The sequence below is a fragment of the Cloeon dipterum genome, chromosome 4 (genome assembly GCF_949628265.1).
Source record: "Cloeon dipterum chromosome 4, ieCloDipt1.1, whole genome shotgun sequence".
NCBI lineage: Eukaryota > Metazoa > Arthropoda > Insecta > Ephemeroptera > Baetidae > Cloeon > Cloeon dipterum.
Genome location: NC_088789.1, coordinates 5,061,088 through 5,083,172, shown reverse-complemented (window position 1 = coordinate 5,083,172; position 22,085 = coordinate 5,061,088). Strand labels below are relative to the sequence as shown.

At 40.1% G+C, this 22,085-nt stretch overlaps 1 protein-coding gene across 2 annotated transcripts in view; it reads right to left on the bottom strand.

Annotated features, from left to right (window-relative positions):
* Gycalpha99B (guanylate cyclase 1 soluble subunit alpha 2) overlaps window positions 1-22,085 on the bottom strand; it is a 54,052-nt gene that overhangs the window by 1,487 nt on the left and 30,480 nt on the right. For both annotated transcript variants that reach the window (XM_065489632.1, XM_065489633.1), the window contains exons 3-9: window positions 19,356-19,444; window positions 14,167-14,561; window positions 13,529-13,843; window positions 10,109-10,288; window positions 4,613-4,751; window positions 3,739-3,905; window positions 741-884 (exon numbers count right to left, since the gene is read on the bottom strand). In XM_065489632.1, the coding sequence (XP_065345704.1) occupies window positions 741-884; window positions 3,739-3,905; window positions 4,613-4,751; window positions 10,109-10,288; window positions 13,529-13,843; window positions 14,167-14,561; window positions 19,356-19,444 (1,429 nt within the window). The remainder of the gene's footprint in view (window positions 1-740; window positions 885-3,738; window positions 3,906-4,612; window positions 4,752-10,108; window positions 10,289-13,528; window positions 13,844-14,166; window positions 14,562-19,355; window positions 19,445-22,085) is intronic.

The following is a 22,085-nucleotide window of genomic DNA, read 5'->3' as shown; positions in this document are numbered from 1 at the left end:
GCTTATTTTTTAGTCTGCGTGTTGTTGTAATGAAACAAATGATTTTCCTGCGAAAAATTCAAATATTTCAAAAGGAAGATTTCAAGAGGGTTGATCTTTTTCTTTAGAAAATCATTAAATAATAAGTATTGGAAGAGTAAAAGATATTTTACCTCAAGGGAAAAGCTGTCTAAAATTATAATGTGGAATAATTGTGAAAATATATCAGTGTAAATATCCCAACTATTTTATTTTCAAAATGCAGATACGCGTTAAATTTCCAAATTTTGGCCACCTATCTTTTATCCTTGAGACAAAATTTATTTTCCTTAATCCTTACCTCTATAATATTTAATCTTATTTTTTAATTACGTATTTCAAATATCTTCCTTTGAAATAATCTGAATTTTGTTAAGTGAAAAATTTGGAATGGCAAATTGATAAATAAAAGGCTTCATTCTGCGTTCATCAATCTAAATGGATAGATAAAAAAGACTGCATGTCGTTCTTCGATTCGATTTTGATCCGGCAGCTTATGGGTGAGTTATTGGTCGATAGATGAAGCCTAGCGATCTTTTTTGTTTGCTTTCAAATTACACACGCCTCGAGATTGACTGACTGAACATCTTGATCGCGTCACGCTGGCTGACTTTGAGATGTGCTCCACTGCAGCTTTCCTGCGCTTCTCACTTTACCCGTGGAGTTCTCACGCGGTGTTTGTAAAAAAAAGGTCATTCATTAGGGTCTCCAGCGGCTCTTACCCTGATTGGCTGACCCATGTGGGTTTTGTGGCTGGAGCAGGCGTCGATCATGCTGAGGGCCATCCAAGCCGTTTGCTGCGCGTGGGTCGAGCTCCGCTTGTGCAGGCCGGCAGCCACGCAGTACGCATCGCCGATCGTCTCCACCTGAGGACAAGTTTCGGTTGCATTGCCGCAAGGATTAGTTTCGAACGCTTCCGCTCTTGTTGCGGCGGAAAATGCTCTTTAGGAGGGGAGCAAGCACGGGTGGGTTCGGTTTGTGGTCGTGCCTTCGGGGACCGCGTTCTGCCTGTTACTTTTGGCTTTTTGCCCAAATTAGGGCTGAACTTTGCAGACGGATGCTTGTCGATTTCCTGGACTGGTGTTTTGATTGCCAAAAACAAGAGCATTGGGAAATCTTACAAGATCGACTTGATAACTGAAATTACCGCTGGCAATGCTATACGGAAAAAGAAAATAAAAGTCACAAAATGTCATGAAAGTTGATCTAAAATAACTCTCCAGAAAGTTTCAAAGCACAGATGTGACTTGCAATATATCCGATTTAACATTTTTTATGAGGCGAATTGGCAATAAAACTGCCTACATAAAGCTCGATGGAAGTGCAAAAATTTTATTTCGAAGACGCTCATAAAACGCCCTATGCGTCACCATAAAATTAAACTTGCTCAGCATGGCGTGTCGCAAGCTTTTGAAACATAAAACAATTTCGAGCTTGTTTTCGATATAATTTAAGTTGCCAAACTTTGGCGCAAACGTGCGTCTCTTTAGGGCCTCTAGCAGCGTTTGCATTTTGTAATGATTACTCCATTTCAATAAGTACAACTTTCGAGTAATTTCAAAGTGATTAAGAGGGATGATGATGAGTTCCATTCAGAAACTTTGACTCGAGGCTAAAAGTGTGTGAGTGTATATCACGCTCCGCTTTCAAAAGAGAAATGTGATCAGAAGTTTGGCAAAACTCATAAAGGAGCACGAGCCATCGCGAGTGGCTCAGCCGTTCAATAAACTGCTGCACTTTATTGTTTCCATCTTGATGCCGAAAAGTTTCCTCAAGGGAGCAGTTATACGTTATTTTAGTAGCGAAATTCAGCTTTTGCATTTGTTAATGAGATCGAGGCGAGCTTTCCAGCTGCTCCAAGATCAGGAAGAAAATATCTTGTTGGAAATATTTTATAACAAATTTTGGAGGGAGTAAAAAAAATTTTCTCCTTACAGCCAGCCATATTACTGGGGAAAAGTGAGACTAAATAAAATAAGGTAACTTGCAGGGAGACAGGTGCTTGCTAATCGGGAACAATTATTGTATCAGCTTAAGGTAAATTTTCTCTTTAGGTTTGGTTCAAATAATGGTAACAAGGATTTTTTTTAAAGCTAATCCAAAATTGAAAAGTTGTTTCGATCTACTGTAAATCATGTCCCTTTTAATTTGGATAAAAGGGCTATACACAGGTTTCTTTCGCAGTTTTGGCCTCTCATTGAGCCGCAAACAAAAATTTTGCCAGACCTACGAGAGAAGTTTGCCTGTTTTCATTGTCAACCCGTCACGCTGTTTTATTTAATTTCGAGCAGCACAGCTACCCTCCCAAGAAAAGTAATCACCTCCAGACACTCAACCTGTGCGTCTTAATTAATTAAGAGATGCGCGGAGATTGCTGTGCTTGCTATTCACTCAGTCAGTTTTCCACTTCTGGGGACCTCATACACGTTATTGCCAAATGCAATTAAAGCGACCTCGGGATGATAAATGCCAACTCTCCCTCCGACCATCATTTCTTAGAGGATTTCAGAGCGCGGCGAACCTAGGCAAAAACACTGTCTGCAGCCGCATAGCCTAATCTCATTCGTGCAAATGCAAATTCGCTTATAAGCAGTAATTGCCTTTCTTGCAACAAAGCAGAGTAAACAACATTTTTTGTGCCACAAAAGCAAAAGGAAATTGGATTTCGCGTTAAGCCGCAAAGAGGGAATTTTCAGCTGTTCCTTCCTCTTCCTCCAAATAATAATAATACAATTTTTACGGCAAATATAAAAAGTCTTGGACAGTGCACGAAAGAAAGCAAAGAAAGAGACGCAGTAATTGGAGCAAGCGGCTTCGAACAACGTGATAAGTCTGTTTCAGATCTTTGTTTCGGTTCCGCTTGTAATTGCTTTTGGCTCAAAAGAAAGTGTTTTTTCTTTTTGCACAAGCTCTGTCCGTCCAAACTAGAAACTCTGGAGCAACTCGTAAAGAGACGGAGAATATTGACTCCATTGCCAGAGGAAAAAGGGGCTTGGGAGATCACGCCGACGCGCAGTTATGCAGCCCGCTAGTTTGTCATGCGGAGCGGGTTGCAGAGCCGCGCAACGCCAGGCGTCTTACGTTGAAGAACACGCTTGCTGCATTATTAGTGCATCGGATAATAGTTCAGCGGAAAATTATTCATAGACCACGCCCACCCAGCACCCGACCTCTCAGTGGCACGAGTTAATTAAGATTGAAACAAAGGGGAAACTGATAATGAAGGAGGAACCCCTCCGCCATTGTTCCTATGTCATGCTGCGAGATGAAACCGACTGGATGTGCACGAGCAGATGAAAAGTTTGTGAAGACACTGTTCAATTTGTGACAGAGCAGAGGTGCATAAATTAATCAGAACAGTCTATTTAACGCGAGGGTTGAAAGAAATTAGAAATTAAACAAAATTGTAGTCCACTGTTGTTTTTCTATTTTTGTTCTCAATGGTTTCCAAAATAATTTTGCGTGATATTTTTATTCATTCATTGAACATTTTATTTTAAATGAGAGCCAGAAGGGGATTGAAATTGAAAATTTTGAACAAGGGATGCAATTTTTTAGAACATTGAAAAAATCTAAAATTAGGCAAAAAAGTCACAGCCTGTTTAATATAAATTTTAGAAATAATATTATTTGATTCTAACAATCACTAGTAGTGCATCTAAAACCATGCCAAATTAAATAAATAAATGTCTATGAAAATCAGGAAAACATGGATTTTACCTTGTAGACGTCGAGTAGGCCACAAAGCTTGTCAAACTGGTTGTAAAGGGACTGGAGCATGGTGATGACCTCAAGGGGGGTGGCTGTCGAGCAAATGGCCGTGAAGCCGACGATGTCGCTGAACAGCATGGTCACGTCCTCGTGGGTTTGTGCCTGGATGTCCTCGCCTGCCACGCAAAAAGAAGGGCGCTCGAATAATTTGAAGAACGTGATGGTGGGAAAATGCAGAAAGTGCAGAAAATGGAGAGGAAAGAGGGACTATAATGCACAGCTGACAACAGCTTGACAATTTTAATCGCGCCTTTTTATGTTCATTGCAACGGAGACGGTCTTGGCACAAGATAAAATATTGCGCTGCAACTGCAATTTGCAGCTCGCAAAATTAAGAAAGCTTTTGTAACGTTTTAATTATGGAGAGAAGCATCAAGTATTTAATAAACGAGACTCTTTTGATATCGCAAACTTCTAGCGTTCAGCCATCAAAAAATAAATTAGTTGTAAATTTTAATCAAAATGCTAATTAACGCAGCTACCTCTTCAGGAACTCTCTGCCAGTTCATTTGAATAATATATTACTTTCTCCTTTAAGCGTAGCTAGGCAACAAGATTGAACGCCCCCTCTGCTTCATAAGCCTCTCTGAAAAATTACAATTTTGCGAAAAGCAAACTTATCAGAGAAATCACTTTACATGCTCACTAATTGAAATCAAATAGAAAAAAGAGACATTTCGATCTGTCGAGGCAAGGAGCATTAAATAAGTGTGAGAGTGCTTCATATATTTTTGACGTGAATGAAGAAGCAGTCGACGAAGAGTCTCTTCCTATGCAAAGCACTGAAAGGGAATAAGTCTCGATTGAAGGTACATTAACTCACCCAGCCAAAGCCTTTTAGCGATATCTGGAGGGAAAATAAGATGCAAAAGGCTAACATTTTTCTCTCTCTCGGCGTCGACGGCGAGGCTGGCCTCTTCTATCGAGCTCTTCAGCTTATCCATCCGCCGCTTCAGGCCGTCCTGCAATCAAATTTTTCCATTCACTCAGCGGGTGTGAAATTGGCGTGGCTGCTGCCGAGAAGAATGCACGCACGCTTTGTCCCCGTTTTGGGTCAATCGGGGATTACCACCTCATCAGCAAAAAATTTTGCTCACTGAGTAATCCCTAGCAGGAGATTTCCCTTCCCAACGGCAACTGGAGCGGTGGATTTTAATGGTGTTGCACTGCAAATATATTTCCGACTTCCAGCGTTTATTTATTTTCATTCTATTCTGTCGGCTGCCTCAGGTTCAATATCAGTCGTGTGCGAAACTCGAGCCCGGAAAGTGTGGGTTGGCAATATATTTCTGACTGACTCAAACGGGATGCGCAGAGGTAATAAAAAGCGGAGCCTGCTATTTTTCCTTAAATTTACGATCACAAGTTTTGGCACGTTTGCAGTTCTTCCTGACGTTTCTTCTTCACGCGCTTGCATTCCGGAGAAGTCGGAACGAAAGGTATTTGTTTCAAAAAGCAGACTCGTTAGGATGAAAATACGACGCTCCACAACACGTCCAATTTGCGCTCAATACTCGTGTCTGGCATCTGAATTTGAAACCGTCTGGCATATTTTTCAGCAATTTTACCATTGTTATTCAGTTCGTGTTGAAAAACATCCAAATGAAACTATATTTGCGAAAATAACTGAATAAATCAAAACGTCAAAAAAGCAGGAATTCTTTTTTATTTTGCAGGGCAACAATAAATTTTGCCTCCAAGTGGAATTCGAGCAAAATTTTTAAAATTCACCAAAGTGGATTTTATGGATATGATCCAGCAGCGCAGAGTGCCCAGAGCTAATTACTTTGGGATTACGCTGATATTGCTTCATCGATATAATATCCAATCAGCAATTTTAATCCCGTTTGCGCACGCAAGCGAATACACGGCAGAATAGCGAGGGCAATTTCAAATGAACAAATGCACATCGTGGGAGATGAATTGCACAGCTGTTGTATATTAAGTCAATTTCAATTCCAAGGATTCATTTTGATTAGAAATGTAAGAGAGCAGGATTAGCGCGTGCCAGGAGAAAGAAGAATATCGACCCTTCCCCACGTTCCTATTCAAATGTAGAAGAGTTTTCCTGGTTTCATCTGCAGCCGTTGTAAATTCGCCCTTTTGTTCTAATTGCTGATGAAATTAATTAAAGCCTCGCGCGCCGGTTGGGCGTGTAATGGAATATTTTATTAGGTTCTCCACCGCTACTCCGGGAGACACAAAAATTATCTCTGTCTTCCGTTACACAATTAGCTGCCAAATTCAGTACAGCAAAATTAAATTAGCGTGCTCTTTCAGTTCTATGAGAGGCGAAGTTTCTCATTCGCAGCGTGAGAATTTGTTAATTAACCCGAAAAATTCCACTCGGCACCTCAGGCTGCATTGCGATTTAATTAAAGGGTCGGGAAAATCGAGTCGACGCTTGACGGCACAAAAGAAAAAAAGGTGGTTTGACGGAGTATGCATCTCTCGCTCGCGGTTGCGAGGGATGTGGAAAACGGACTGTGCTAAAAATTTTATTGTTGCCACTGGCTGTTTAATTTCTCTGAAATATGTTTATTGAACAAAATCTGAAGTAAAATACGCATTCTTTTTTTCCTTTAGGAAACGATTTTTTTGCAATAAAAACCATTTTGGGAAATTATCATATCTCTTTATAAACATAGTTTTCGCAACAATTACAGCGGGACGCGGTTATGATTGGAAAAAATTAATTATATTTCAAAATAACAATTGAAAAATTACAAGGAAATGACAAGGGTCAATCTATAGTAAAGATCGTAAAGATAACTATTTTCTGTTATTTGATTTTGTGGATTAATTTCCTATTTAGGTCTAACAGTATTTTAACTTTTCTAATTAATGCATATTCTGTATTTATTGCATAGAAAATTATAATAGATTAATCTTCTTTCAAGATACAATTTTAATAACAAAAACCAACAATAAAAAAATATCATTTTCTGCAATGGTTGGCCAGAACTGGAAACAGGCTTTTTTTACAAACAGACATTATTTGTTCACACGTCTCGCCTGTCATAGCTTCCACTTTTTTATTTGTAAAAATAAACAGCGTCACATGACTGTGACGAACGGCTGTATTTGTATCAACTGTAATTTACATATTGCTTGTTTTACCATTTTTGAACTGTGACAAAAATAATGTAACTTTATGTGAAGCCGCCAATATTAAACTGAGAATGTCTGCTTTCTTGATCAATCTCGTGATTAATAAATTTTTCATTTAATATATGCATAGGACAATAAAGTATAATTTAGCTCAGGCCTTAATTCTAATGATCACATTTCATTCTAATTTTTGTTTGTGGAACTCAAATTAACACTAACATCACATTAGACTGCGATAGATTGTAGCTTCAATTTCTCTATTAGTTTAAAGTAAACACCTAGAAAATCAATTTCGTGGTCGAACGGCTGTTTGACAATTTTGCACATCCCTACAGTGCGGCTGCGATACTCTCTCAGTCGCCAGTGTGGAGGAAAACTTGCAAGGCGAGACGACGACGACGAAGATGGAGAGCTCTCTGTGTCTTTGGGCGCTTTTTGCGCACAGAGGAGGAGTAGCTAGGTCGATATTTGATATATCATCCAAGTCAATTGAGCGGTAAATAGGAATGAGATGATAGATATCCGCACGCCAGCAACGCATTCAGTTGCTACATATGTGAGAAAATAAGCACATGCCCTGCGTTCGCAGATAATCCTTGCGCAACTACCACCCCGATGGATTTCCGACCGAATTTCACAAATATGAGACGCAGGCGAGGGTAAACAAAATCGTGCCACTTGCGAAAAAATATTCGCAGAGCGAAAATTCGAGAGAGAGCAGAGGCAGCTGGTTTGCTTGTTACCTCGAGGGCCATACACAATTTCCACAGGAGATGCGAGAAGCACAATCCGCTTTGCTGCACGCAGTTTAAGCTTTTTTTAATGTTTTTCCGCGGACTCCCTAATTTATCTACACTGCAAAATACATCATTTTTAGTCCATCATTATATTTTTGGCTCAAATTAATATTAGCAAATGTTTATAAAAATTCTCCGTGAGCTTTTTTAGAGTTAGAATTAAAAAAAATCACTTGCCTTTTACTATCCTACGCGCAAAGAAATTTTTCAATTTTACCAGACAGAATTAGTGCTAATTTTTCATTTCAATTGGGATTGTGAAATAGCTGTTGACGTCAAGGTAGATACTTTGAAAGAGCAAAAGCTCAACAACCTACGCACACCTCCAGACGCTTAAGAACGGATTTTTATGAACCCAATGGCATGTTGTATTTTCAAAATGGAAAAACGAGCAACCCGTAGGAGGCAAAGTCATTGAGCTAAGAGCATCCCGTCCATAAATGAATATTTACACGCCAGTTTAGGGTCATCGTGAGCGTTGCTTCTCGTGCTCGAGTAATTGCTTGAGAGTTGTTAAGCAAATGGCATTTGCAGATATCAACTGGTTCTCAAAGCCAACTTTGAACAATCGTGAAAATCGATATAACTCCGCCTTTTACGAAAGCAAACTCAGCCAAGGAGAACTGTTCTATTGATAAACCCTTCTTGTGATAATTAAAATAATGAGTAGGCTGCGTCGTCTTTCACATTCCCTCTCTCGGCTCTCCAATGAATCCGACAGTGTCTCATTAAGGTGTTCCTCCCCCACTTTGTCTCGCCATTATTGTTTTGGCACCAACTGCAATTAATTTCGACAAAGTTTACTCAGGGCCGTGAAATTGCGTCAACACCGCCGACGAAAAGGATACACACACACGTAGACGTATTCAGTTTCGCCGAGCACCGGCAGCTTTGTGCGTTTATGGACGTGCGCGCGCGTAAATTTTACGTGTCGTGCCAAAGGGCTTTGCTAACTGGAAACTCGCTCGCTGCGCCGATTTTCCTTCAACCCGGGAAAGTTCTCCTTTTCATGACAATCAATTAAGATGATGAACTATCGATTAGCGCGGCAGCAACCAGAAAAGGAATAAAGAATGAAAGCCTTAAGTCCTTCACTGAAATAACAAGGGCGGAAGAAGAAAGCGTGCGTGAATACAATTGGGTTCTTATGGCTGCTTGGCGAACGCGGAAGGAAATTATTGATGAGCAGACACAGTCCACTTTTGGCAAAGCGTGGAACGCGAGTCAGAAAAACAACAAAACCGACACAACAAAGCTATCCAACGACTTTCTTGAGCACAATACGTTGTGACTGTCGACAATAATAAAATATACAATAATAAAATAGCTCATGTCCCTTATGACCCTATTTGGCACAAGATGTTAATGATGCTTTTAAAAATTAACTCGACCTGTAAAATTAAAAGTTTAATAATTGTTAACCTCAATTCTTGACACGGTGCTGTTTTCGTTTGTATAAACTGTATATTCTGCAAATTTTTATAATTTAGGCTTTTATTAATTTATTAGTATAGAGGAGTTGTCAATAAGCTTGTTGACTTTTTTAAAGAAAAATATTTAATCAGAAGCAGTCGGGACCCCCTTTTTTCTCATTACAATTATGAAACTCGTGCAGTTCAGGACAAAATTGGAATTGCTCAGGTGAGTAACAATGCTCTTCATCGCCCTCTCGTTTGCTCGGACCTTTTTTGCCGACTGCCAAATCCCCATTTCATTGCAGCGGGTGAAAAAGTAAACACGATCGTAGGACGGATATTAGTCTCGGCAGCCATTTCTGCAAGCGGCTCGCCATCAGTAATCCACGCATTGGGTCCGCGCTCGAATGGAGAATTCAATTACAATTCTCACTCCGGCCGTAATCTAATGATAAAATAATGAACGCTCAGTCTGTCCGCTTGCTGCTCCGAGCGCCAGTATGACTGCGAATGCTGGGTGGCCTTCGCGAATTAAACTTTTTGCCCGTCAAAATGAGAAAGACGAATTCCGATCCCAATCCAATCACGTCACAGATAAACGCAGTGGGAGCGGATTTTAAATCGAACATACATCAACTGTCGACAGATATATTGAAACGTTATCTGCGCTTTGATTTTTTCCCCGCCGTTTCGATGATTAAAACTTGGACTGGTTATTTGGGTCGATACTACAAAAGTAATATGAAAAATGTTGCTTCGTGCACGTCATCTGTCCAGCGTGTTTCACGATTTTGAAGTGAAGTGAACTGGTGTCGACATTCATAGCGTTGCGGGATTTGGCGGCGGTTTAATATTTGCAGAGTTGCATACAGGGGGCTCTGATTAATGTTGATAAGGCGATGAACAAGGAGACAAATTGCCGTGGAGAGCAAAGCTAATATTTGACCTGCGGCTTAATGGGGGCAGATGCGTTGGCTGCGGCCAAAATTGTCATACCTGCGCTCTGGACTGCTCGCCAACCAGGATCACGTCCCTCGTCGCATCGTGGAGTGGAATGTCTGAGATGTAGAGGCCGCGCCCCGTGAGTCCTTCGAGGCCGTCCAGGAACGGTGAGGCCACAAAGAGCAATGAGTCCGACTCTGGGCAGAAAACCATTTGTCCTTTCAGTTCCATGCCCTGAAATTTTAAATTAACACAATTCAAGGTTTATATTTCAACTGAAGCTGGAATTTTTAATCTTAAATAAACGGTACATCATACATTGTTTTTGGAGAGAAACAAATCGATTCATTTGTCCCTCTAAACGTTAATGCTTCTGGAAAATAAGGTCAAACTTATTCAAAGCGGAAATGCACGGCTGGCTTATTTACACGCAACTTTAAGCCCGATTGAAAAGGAGTCAAGAGTAGAGCTCCCGTTTTTGCATTCATTCTGCACGCATTATTAAAGAACGTGCGCATAAATCTAGGCCAGTGCAGGCTTTTGACAAGCGAAACGACGCGCGACGTTAGCAGCTCAATTCTAGAGAAATGCCGTGGTCGTATTTCAAAAGATTTCATTCATGTGCGCTGGCTGCCTCATAGTGATGGGAATTTTCCTATCGATAGTTTGAACTATCGATATTTTTCGGTGAAAATATCGATATTTCGATGGGTATTTTTTCTCAATCACCTATCGATTTTAGATATTTTTGGTCAAAACCTATCGGAAAAAATATCTCATGATTTTTGAGCCGCCACACCCATTTTAACAGCTGCAACCAGCGCGCCCATTTTATCAGCTGGAACCACCGCGCCCATTTTAACAGGTGGAACTGGCCCGCCCATTTTATCAGCTGGAACTGGCCCACCCATTTTAACAGCTGGAACTGGCCCGCCCATTTTAACAGCTGGAACTGGCCCGCCCATATTACCAGCTGCTACCGGCGCGCCCATTTCAACAGCTGGAACCGGCGCGCCCATTTTAACAGCTGTCGTTCGCTCACTCGTCACTCCCACATTGCACATACTTAAAACAAACACAACAGTAACAAAATAAATAATAACAAATCAAGCAATAATAAACTCAATCACAACACAGCTAGAGACAGCCGAGACAGGTGGTTGACACTAATGCGGTAAACAAGTCACACCAACTCTGGAAAGGCGGCTAATTGCATGCACTTAAAATCCTGATCAATTATACATACTATAAATTAATATTGTTATATGAGTTTCCTGTTGAGCAATTTATCTCTATAATTACAAATTGAAAGTAATTGATCAATTAAAAGTCATCATTAATAAGACAAAAGAAATGGCATGACGTCATAGTTGTTTTGTTTATTTTCTAAACAAGGGTAGAGGGAGCAATCATGAGTGCTCGAGTGCTGCCACCTTTAATAAATAAATGAAATAAACAGTTTTCCACGATTTTAGGTGCGAACTTTAAATTTACTGCAACCGGCACGCCCATTTTACCAGCTGCAGCCGGCACGCCCATTTTACCAGCTGCAACCGGCACACCCATTTAAACAGCTGCAACTGGCGCGCCTATTTTACCAGCTGAAACTGGTGCGCCCAAATTTAACCGGTTTTTTTACTTCCGGGATTAAAAACACGCATTTTTAAAGGTTTTTTAAAAACTATCGATTAATTGACTATCGATAGTTTTTCGGTTAACCTATCGATATTTTTTCGGTAGTGAAAAAAAACTACCTATCGGTTCTCGATAGGTACTTTCTCAAAGATTCCCATCACTACTGCCTCATTTTCATTGTACTTAATTTTCCTTGCATCGCTGACGTGGAAGACCAGGAGGGAAATGTGCACGCGAGGGTTGTGAAAAATTGCCAACAAAAAACCTGGAAGCATTGGAATTTGTATTTTTAGATGAAAAATCTAGTTTGTAGGGCCCTAATCATGCAGTTTTCTTTCTTGAAAAACATACGTTTCATCATCATAAATTTTTGGCATTGTTAGAAAGTAAGCGCATGATAAATAGATCGCCTTTAATCAGATTTTTACAGGAAAACAATTTTACTATAAAAATTTCCCATTGTTGGCTCCTTCAAGTATTCGGTTGAATCAATATCTGTTTTTCATATCTAACACCAATTTATGTTTATGGTATTGATGTTAATATCTGCAAAATGTCTCGGGAAACGGTTTGTGAATGTTTTTGATGGATTTTGATGCCTCTTTTCGGTGCGCAGCTTCTATTAGGGAGTTTTTTTTTCTTGCGAATGATTTTCTGTAGAGGCACAATGCATGCCGCCTGATTGTTTGGAGCTGATTTCCTTTGATACTTAAAAGATATATTCAAAGTTTCGTCCAACTTTTAGAAAACAATTTCAGCAGAGAAAAAATATTCTATTGAATTTGCTATGAACATATCCTTTTTTAGGTTTTCCGACCAATGTTCATGGACGCAGCTGACGCTAACCTAATTATAAGCATCGAGGACGTAAAAATTAGTAGCGAGGCTGATCTCTTTGATTTTTTTTTTTGATAAATTTTAACGCCTCTTTGAAAAACTGGTTTTTGCTGATGAAATGGATTTTTTTCTCCTTTGAGCATCGTTCAACAAAATAATGTATATATATTTTAAAATTCTAGCACACCCCTCAAACGAGGGCATCTCTGCCGTGATTTAAATAAGAGCTTTACGGATGCAAGAAAATTTTCTCGCAGCAAGTCTCATCCGATAAATTCCACCTGGCAGCACCTGAAGAGAAAATTTTTCATCTGCTTTCCCTACTCTGCAGTGGGAAATCTGATTGGAAAACTTCGCGGGTGTTCGTGCGAGCAGTTCAAAAGAACTGCTGGCTAATCTTGGCATGCCGGTGTGAAAAGATAAAGAGCGAGAAACACACAATAACAAATCGCACTGGGCGACGCCAGCAATCAATAAGGCCGCTCTCTTTCACACGGAGGCAGGCAGCTAGCTAGCTGCTGGCCAAATCTCGCGGGCTTTGAATAAGCTCAGCTCGCGCCCTCGGCACCATGAATAATGCTCTGCTCGTCAGCCAGACGGCTTGCTTGTTCGACCTCAGTCGGTGTTGTGAGCCAAATCGATCCGTCGCCTCAAGATTAGCCTCAAAATTGAGTGCATTTTATTCATATTCAGCTGGGGCTTACAAGCTGTCACAGACAAAATCGCTTTCTGACACGAAAACGCTGAGCTAATGAGATGAAGCGCTCATTGATTTGATTCAGGTGACGCCGCAGCCACGGTACTTATATGCAAAACCAGTAGATTTGCATTAACAATTGCGACAAAATCCGAGGTTGACGATGACACGTAGCATTGATTCAAGAAATTGGTTGACATTGCTCGTTTAAAATTGACGGAACATCAATCTAAATAATTTCCTGATAATGCTTGAATGCACATAACCTAATAATTTTATAAAATGTCATGTAAAATGGCTCCTACCTCAGCCGCCTTCGAGTCTGTGGACCCGTTGACACTCTTGATGGCGAGCAGAAAGGGCGTGTTTGAGCGTTTGAGGATGGCTTCGAAGGAAAACGGCACCCTGGGCTTTACCAGCTCAAAGTAAGTGCCCACGTGACGGCCGTACTGGGTCAGTTCGTTTGCGAAAAGTCGCATGAAGCCGCTGCCTAGCTGGGTGAACTCGAGGTGTCTGTCCAGGACGAAGTGCCACGGGAACGCCTTGCACATTGTCTCCACGCACATCCGCAGGTCAGACGCTGACGTGGACACGCTTGGCTTTTCGCTTTCAACTTCAGTCTGAGTTTTAAAAATTTCGGGTTGAATATGATTAGCTCTATGTATCATAAATTAATTGTACAAAATTACTCTTTTTCATGCTTCATGTTTATTTTAAGTTAAAACATTAAAGTTATAATTTTAAAAGGGCTTAACAAAAAACCATGCAAATGACGGTAAATATTAGATTTCTTTGGTAATTTGTTCCACTCCCTCAATAATTGTTAAATTTTTTTCAATCAAGGCAGAAGGTAAGAAAAATGAATTTACAATAAAATATCACATGAAAATTTGAAACCACACTGTAGTTATAATTGTGTTACATAAAATGCTTCTATGCTCACCTGACACGAATGCAGATGGGGGATCGAGATGCTAAGGAGGTAGTGTGAAATGCCAGACTGGTCCCTTCGGTCTTGCTTGATGGTCTGGACGACTGCCTGCGTCCCGTGGAGACGCTCGGCCAGTTCGGTGAGAGAACCGGCCAGCACTTGTACCACCCCTTTGCGCGCCGTGCTGAAGCTAAGCTCGAGTTCGCCTGGAGCGATCACACTGCACACGAACGAGCCTTCTTCGGGGCCCTCGTGCTCCTCGTCACCCTGAAGGACGTCGTGGACGCCATCAAGGGACGTCAGCAGATTCTGCATATCTGGCCCTAAGCTGCGGAAAGCTCGCTCCAAGTGGCCCAAGCATTTCTGGATTAGACGACGACCAACCTGCTCTAAAAGAGGACTAGAATCTGAAAACACACAGATGTAATTTTAATTAAAATTTGAAAGGGACATGACAGGGAAATGGTAAGAGAATGAAAATGAAGTAAATGAAGAGAAGCTGATTCGGTGCCCAGCAGTTTTAAGTGTCCAGTTTTCCCCCGTTTTTTTTTCTTAAATTGTATTGTTAACATTATTTTCTTCCACTATTTTTCTGACACGGTGCAGGTTTTTTTAATTAAATTCGATAGAAGAGTTCCGCGGGCTGTGTATTGTATTGCTCTCGATATTTATCAAGTTTTGCACGAATTGAATCATCCATAAATGCATTTGAATGCATTACAGCTACTCTCCAGGATTGCATGCACTCCCAGCCCATCGTGAAATTCGCGATTCAGTTTCTCCAGTGACCCGTTTCGCGTGAGCATGAATCGCGCAGCAGGCAGTCATTCTAGCACGCGAAATTCTGATTGCCGCATTCAACTAGTGTAAATAAATAGTCTCGGCTCGTCATCGTGTGTGTGTGTGTGTGTTTGAATCAATTACTGCCTCTATTACCGTCCATTGTGAACTACACAATGAAGTGATAATGCCCAGGGATTAGCACAGCAATCACGCCATTGTCCTGTCTAGGGGCGGCTGCTTGTTTTCACAGAAACAAGCTCGGCGTGTACGTGTGTAATTTGGGATTTGCTTTAAGCTGAAGACTTATTTATGGACTCACGTGCACGTATTCCAAAAAACCTGAACTCGCTCGTGATTAAAATTCAAGAAACATAAAAAAGAATAATAATTGTTGCAGAAAATCACATCAAAGCTTTTTTTAGCACAATAAGAGTTAAAAATTGTCGAATCAAGGATAGTTTTGTGTTGCAATTTGTTTCGACAGGAATATCACTAATTATTAACAAGCTTCCGTCGGTCTAAATCGACAGATTTATAGGTGGAGAGCCAAGGGCTCACAACAAACTAAAAGTGGCTGCTCTGTATGGTTTTTACTCTCTAGTTTTTGCAAGGCTGAGCACGAGCTCAACTTTTATTTGTTTTTCCTTTCTTTTGCTCGCAAGAGACATCTTAATCTTTAATGATTTACGGTTTTATTACACAGCCTGATGGGTTAGATTTTTTCCTGTCTCTCTTAGAACTACTTAGACCTCTATTTGATGGCTGCAGTTTTTTCTGAAGTAGAAAACAATGCAGGATATGATGTTGAAATTAAATTTGTCCAGGGCAAGGAAAAATTTGAATTCAATTTTTATTTTAAAGCCTTATTGTGATGGATCAAATCCTAAAATTCAGACAAATCAATACAATTTTCAGCCGAGGCACAAGTTCCATCATCTGTCAAAGCTTCATAAAACGTCAAGCATAATGGCAGATTTCAGATTCAGTGATGAATGGGACCATATATGAAAAGCGTCACGTTTGCCGAGTATCGAATTATACACTCGTGCTTTGCAAGTCATTAACAGCCAATCTGCTCTGCACTGTGATTCGCAAACAAAAATCCGGCTGCGCTTAATGGGGGACGTAATGGAGAGCGAGTGGACTCTGGACAACTTGGCAAACAACCCTTTTAACTCAATAATAATGCAATTACGCGTCAGCCCCAACATAGCTAGTCCGACTTGGCAAATGCAATTAAATATAGCGGGGCGAACAGTGATAAATTCGGTCCAAGGGAGCGGCAGTGGTCGGCACAAAGGCGACGCAGGATGGTGTCCATTTCCTTTACATTGCGGGCCGGAAAGTGCTTGTTAGGCAGCCCGCAACACTTTCCTTTCTGCAGCATCAGCTGAAACCGGAACGCCGCGTCCATCTCTTGGGAAGAGTGTTGCGACGCGCGAAATCAATTGATTGGCCCTGAAAATCGATGGAACGCACCTCTCTTTCGCTCTCTTTTGATATTATTTCTCGTGCAATTTGAACTCCGCGTGCGTGCAGATGCAACCTTGGCAGTTTCGCTTCAAACAGAGCAAATTAACCGGTAGCGCGAGTTTGCTCAGATTCGCCTCAGCTCAGCTCACCCTTATTTTGCCCATCACGCGAGAAACTTTTTAAATTATGGAAATTCATTTGCCCGGAGCTGTTAGCTTTATGAATATGCATGATCATCAGCTGTCTTTGGGCCCCTGGAGGAAAATAACTGCTAACTTTACAGACGTGCATCTAAATATTTCTTGCATCTCAGCATTATAATTCTTTGCAGAGAGAAGCAGCTGCTTGATTATATTTATTAAGCGAAAGCTTCAAGGAAGTATGTATTAGAGCTCTACAAAGGTGAACTCTAAGCATCGTGGAATTTTTATCTTTGCAGAACATAATTTTTAAAAGCAACAGTTGTGTGAAGAGTAGAGACTCTAAAATCTTTAAACTATAAGCAGGTAAGTCTCTAGTCGCTACTATTTTTACCTTAGACAGTTTGTCTTTAAATTTTAATTTAATGCAAATAATTTAAACTGAATTGTACAGCATAAAATTTGTACTAAATATATTTTACTGTTATTTTTATTTTTTATTTCATTGAAGAATATTAACATTTAATAACAATTTTAATTTAATAAAATATATAAAAAAAGAATATATGTTGCAGAATTTACAGTCTGGGTCATAAAATAAAAATAAAATCATTTATAGTTTGTAAATTAATTAGTGTAAAAGCAGACTTGTATCACGTCTCTATATTTTTGAATACAAATTTCTTAGAATCATCCGAATCCTCAAAAGACAAATTGGGAGTATTATTATCTATGTTAACCTCTAATTAGCAAACATGTAAGAAAATTTAAAGTTGGTATTCAGTTCACATTCTACCTATTCGAGTAATGTGGTCTACTCAAAAAATAAGTACCCAGTGGAAGCCAATAATTAAAGGCATACTTATGGTGTACTGTTCCTCTATTTGGTATGTAGTTAAAACAAATTGTTGGGAAAGATTATTGAGTAAAATCTGCTTGTTGGAAATAAATTACTGGCAAAGTTTCAGAGATGTACTTTACAGTGTGCAATAATAAAATCAGGGCCGAGGAACAGTTAAATTTTAGATTTTGCAGAATTTCTAGAAAAATTAAAAAGTTCTTTGTAGATGATTTTTCGCTTGATTTCCATCCCTCTTGTCGCAACAGTGCTCGCCGCTTTATTGGCATGCACACATTTGAGCCGATTTTCTCAAAAATTTAAATGGCAACTTGGGAAATTTGTGAGCTTTTTCCTAATTTTTAGATATAGATTTCAAATTGAGGTAACATGGATTTTTCAAATTTTTTGTTAAGCTGTACTTTAAGTTAACATCAAGTAAAATGCCTCTTTTTTAAAAATAAATACAAATTTGAAGTAGATATTGTACTGCATGCATTAAATCCAACTAGTATCACCGCAGCTTTTCAAATTGGAATTATTGAGCAAGGACACGCATCAACATGACTGGTTATCAGAAAACAACGAGTAACCCATACATCAAACATATGCTTCGAAAATATCAGAAGAAAAAGTTTGTGGTTTGTCTTGTCTTATACGAAACGTACAACCACGAAGACACAAAATCTCCGGAGAGATTGCCACAAAGAGGTTATGTGTAGCACATAACGTGAAGTTTGTGGCGCGAAGCGTATCAGATGTGCGCCAAATTTATTGCCAAGCCAAAGCGAGTTTGTATTCACGGGAGGGTGCCGCGGAGAAAGAGGTAAGTGAATTGGCGGGCGAGTATAAAAGTTTCACTCCATGCTTTATTGAATTATGATAATAAGTCGGCGGGAACACATGTTGGTGGCACAAACATACACAAACACACACCACGCTCGCTCGCTCGCTAGCAGATTTTTTCGCTGCAGCGAAAAAGTGAAACAAAAAACGTTTGCCTCGGCGATGGAAAATGCGCTTGTGTTACATTTTCATTTCGCCTGAGCACTCACTGGGGGCGTGGAAAATTATACCGCTTTGTTCTCGACCAATGTTTTTGCTCGTATGTGTGCAATTTTAGTGTGTTTATCCTCCAATACGATCGGTTTTCGAAGTTGCAAACGGCGTTGTATTGGAAATTCTTACGGATAATGGTCTTTTTTTAAAGCAAAGAATGTTTCATGAATCGGAGTTTTCCTACGCAGCAGGGAACTTGTTTTCATCGCCGTGATGTTGTTTTTGCAACGAAAGGTGTTTTTAAAATAAGAAAAACTGCTTGTTGCTGTAGCACGTGCTCCAAGTCCCTGGAGTGTACTGCTCTCCTGAATTTTTATTTTTCCAACGTAGGCTCTTTTTTCCAAGTACGAATGTAAAGGCGTGTGCATGTTTTATAAGGGAAATAATGCGTTTCTCGGTTCTTGAGTCGTGGCAACGTCGGGGATGGAAAATCGCGGCCGCGCAATGTTCATAAATAATGACGCAAGCCACGAAGTGATTTGCATAATATTCTGGTAAAAAGAGGTCGCATCTAAAATTCCATTTGAATATGAAACGATGCTGCTTGGCACTTGTAATCTGCTTACATTTTTCCAAAAAAAAAAAAACGAAACAGCATGTAGCTCTGCATGATGAGCATTTCTGGCAGTGTAAAAATTTGTCAGCTCAATTTAGGGAAAAATTCATTTTTACTGCATCGGATTACAAATAATTTGTATATGACAGTGGGAAAAACTGTTTGTTTAAGAGAATTCCTTCTAAAACCAAAAACTATCAATTAAAATTTTAACAAAAACTTTAAAAAATTTTGTCTGTTATATATTAAACGTTTCAAGGCAAAATAAAAAACATGAATTAAAAAAATTGCAAGCGATAATTTTTTTGCTTTGTTGTTAACAAATAATTGAACACAAGAAGAGAGCACTTGCCTTGATTTGTCTCTGTGAGCAAGTCCACAATGTCGTCCAGGTACGAGTAGGAATTGTCCTGCGGGGGCTCGGCCAATGGCAGTTTTTTCCTGCGAACAATCGCATAAACAATGTGAACACATGCATACGAAGGAGATAAAAGGTAGTGGGTGTGCCTGAGAGCGAGATTGATGCCATTCCGGCCCACACGCGGCCAACCACGCACGAATTCTCGCGCTCGTAGTCGTGTGGTTCCACACAATTAATTTACCTCCGCCGGCGTGCACTGCTCTCTCTGTCTCTCGCAAATTCCGAGTCATTCCACCGCCCGTGGCACTGCCAAACACCGCCTTTTGTTGCACTGTTTTTGTTTGCATAGTAGATTAGTCTTTTCCCAACGGCTTGGCTCGTTTGCGTGTTTTTTACAATTATATCCGGACTAAATTAATGAAATGTTACCAACGTTTTTTTTCCTGCAACACATACCATGCATTTGAGCTAAAATGGAAACAAGGGATGCTGAGCATTTAACCTTTTTTAGCCTGTGAGTGCGAAATGGAAATTCCCAGAAGGAGAAACAATTAAGCCTCTAACAAAGGTTGTTGCGGTGGGCGTAGTTTAACATGGAATATTACACAAAACCTGTCTCTAATATTTACTTTGACACCGATATTCGCGCTTTGTTGTCTTGGCATGTTGATATGAATCATGTTTTTTTATAATCTATTTCACAAATCTCTGTTGTAACACCTCAGTTGGAGCCAGGTGTATACACTTCACTTTATCTTTTTCAGAGATCATGTTCGACGTGAGCAGGACAGTGAAACTCGGTAAATAAATAATCAATCAATCATGTTGGCTCTTTGTATGCCAAACACGACTAATGCAGATAAATCTTGGTGCTCTACTCGCATCCTCAGGCAAAGAGGTAAGCTGTGCCGGGGAAATAAGAAATTTCGTAGTGTCCCTGCCATGATTGATAGGGGTCACCGCGGATGCCTGTCGATATGCTGTCATGCCGCTGTGTCTTTTGAATATTCTGTGAGAGCAGGCTTGACGTGATTTATACCGCGAGTGAGAGAGCGTTTTGCCGCCTGACCGCAGCGAGACGTGACAAGACGAAAACGCTGGATGGAGAGCAAGGCATGACCTTTAACTGAGGTGCGCGGAGTGGAACTAGATGATTTGTTTTTAGAATTTGGCTAAATTAAATATATTTCAACACAGCCACAGTTTTTAACCGGACAGTTACAATCAATTACAATTCAAAGCAAATAAACAATTAGTTTTCAACAAGTCATCGCTGGACCATGGCTTTAAAACCTTTTAAACGCACGAGATTTATTCTGTATTTTAACATTAAGTGAAAGAGTGAAAATTGCATTTTGGAGCTGCATGCTTAATTTGAAGTTTTAGACCATCTATAAAGCTTAAAACGATAAAAAATGAGCCAGATTTTTAGGATTTTTACAATTTTTATACTAAAAATGTCAACTCATTAAAAAATTACCAAAGTTAATAAAGCAAAAGGTATTTTGAGAGATTGGATTGTCTCTAGAGGGACTATTCTGTTCCTTACAAAATTTATCAGTAGAGTTTAGTATGGCCGTACAACATGTTTGCAAGTTCTCCAAATTGCGAAACTAATGAATTGTAACAGTTATTATTATTTAATAGGTTTTCTTAACCCCCCTACAGCTTTTTTACCATGAAAATCTAAAGAAACAACACAGTTATAGCTGTTGAAATATTCTACTTTGCGCATCTCTGGTCTACATCTCTCGCGAACTCAGCCCAAACAATCATGAAGCTAACTTTTGGTGTGCAAACGAGAAGTGAACCAAAGTCGCGAGATGTATTCCCGCAATAAGCGTCAGCCGCAAAAGCCGGTTATTTGGTGAGAAAGCAGCTGAAAATGCGCCCGCTGGATAAACATTCATTAGTGCAGGCATGGATTAGCGGGCAGCCAGAGCGAAACACACGCACAGGACTACAGATTAAATTTAAATGAAGATTTATCTGGACCGAAAATGGGGTCCAAGCGCCAGGGCGCGTAGTGCCATAATTAGGCGTGTAATCCCCGGCAAATAATTCCACGTCTGGCTCGTTGCAGGGGGCGAAAGTTGACACGCTGTTTGCGTCTGTTGCCCAAGTCACGATCGGCGGCGGGTCAACTGGATCGACGATGATTGATGAGGTCAGACGGAACACGCCCTTTTGTGTATGTGCAGCGGACACTGGATCCCACCGGGATGCGGGCGTCCACCGGCCACTCCGATCATTAGAAAGGGGACGCTTTCACGGCTAATTGACACTCGCCACCCACAAAGTCCGGATTACGAGGAGCTTTATTAATCACGCGACAAAGTTTGCTCTACGTTTCTAAAGATTGTGAGTTATGATTAAAAGCTATTTTTTGTCTATCGGTGAAAGTTTCAAATTTATCACGGCTTTTATAGACATAAAATTGTTATAAAGTGAGCCAGCAGATAACGTGGAATTCTTTTTAGACTTGAATTATTGCAATCAATGAAGACTAAAATATTCTTTAGAAGCTATTCAACGTCGTTTGAACTGCTTTGGTTTTATATTCAAATGATATGTATTGGAATGAACACGTAAATTATTCAAAGAGAAGAATAATCTATATTATTTGAAACTCTGCAGAGCTAGAGTGAAGTAGCCTCATAAATATTGAACAAATGATGTGTCCTCCCATTTTTTATTCTTTTTCGTTGGTAAATTTAGTTT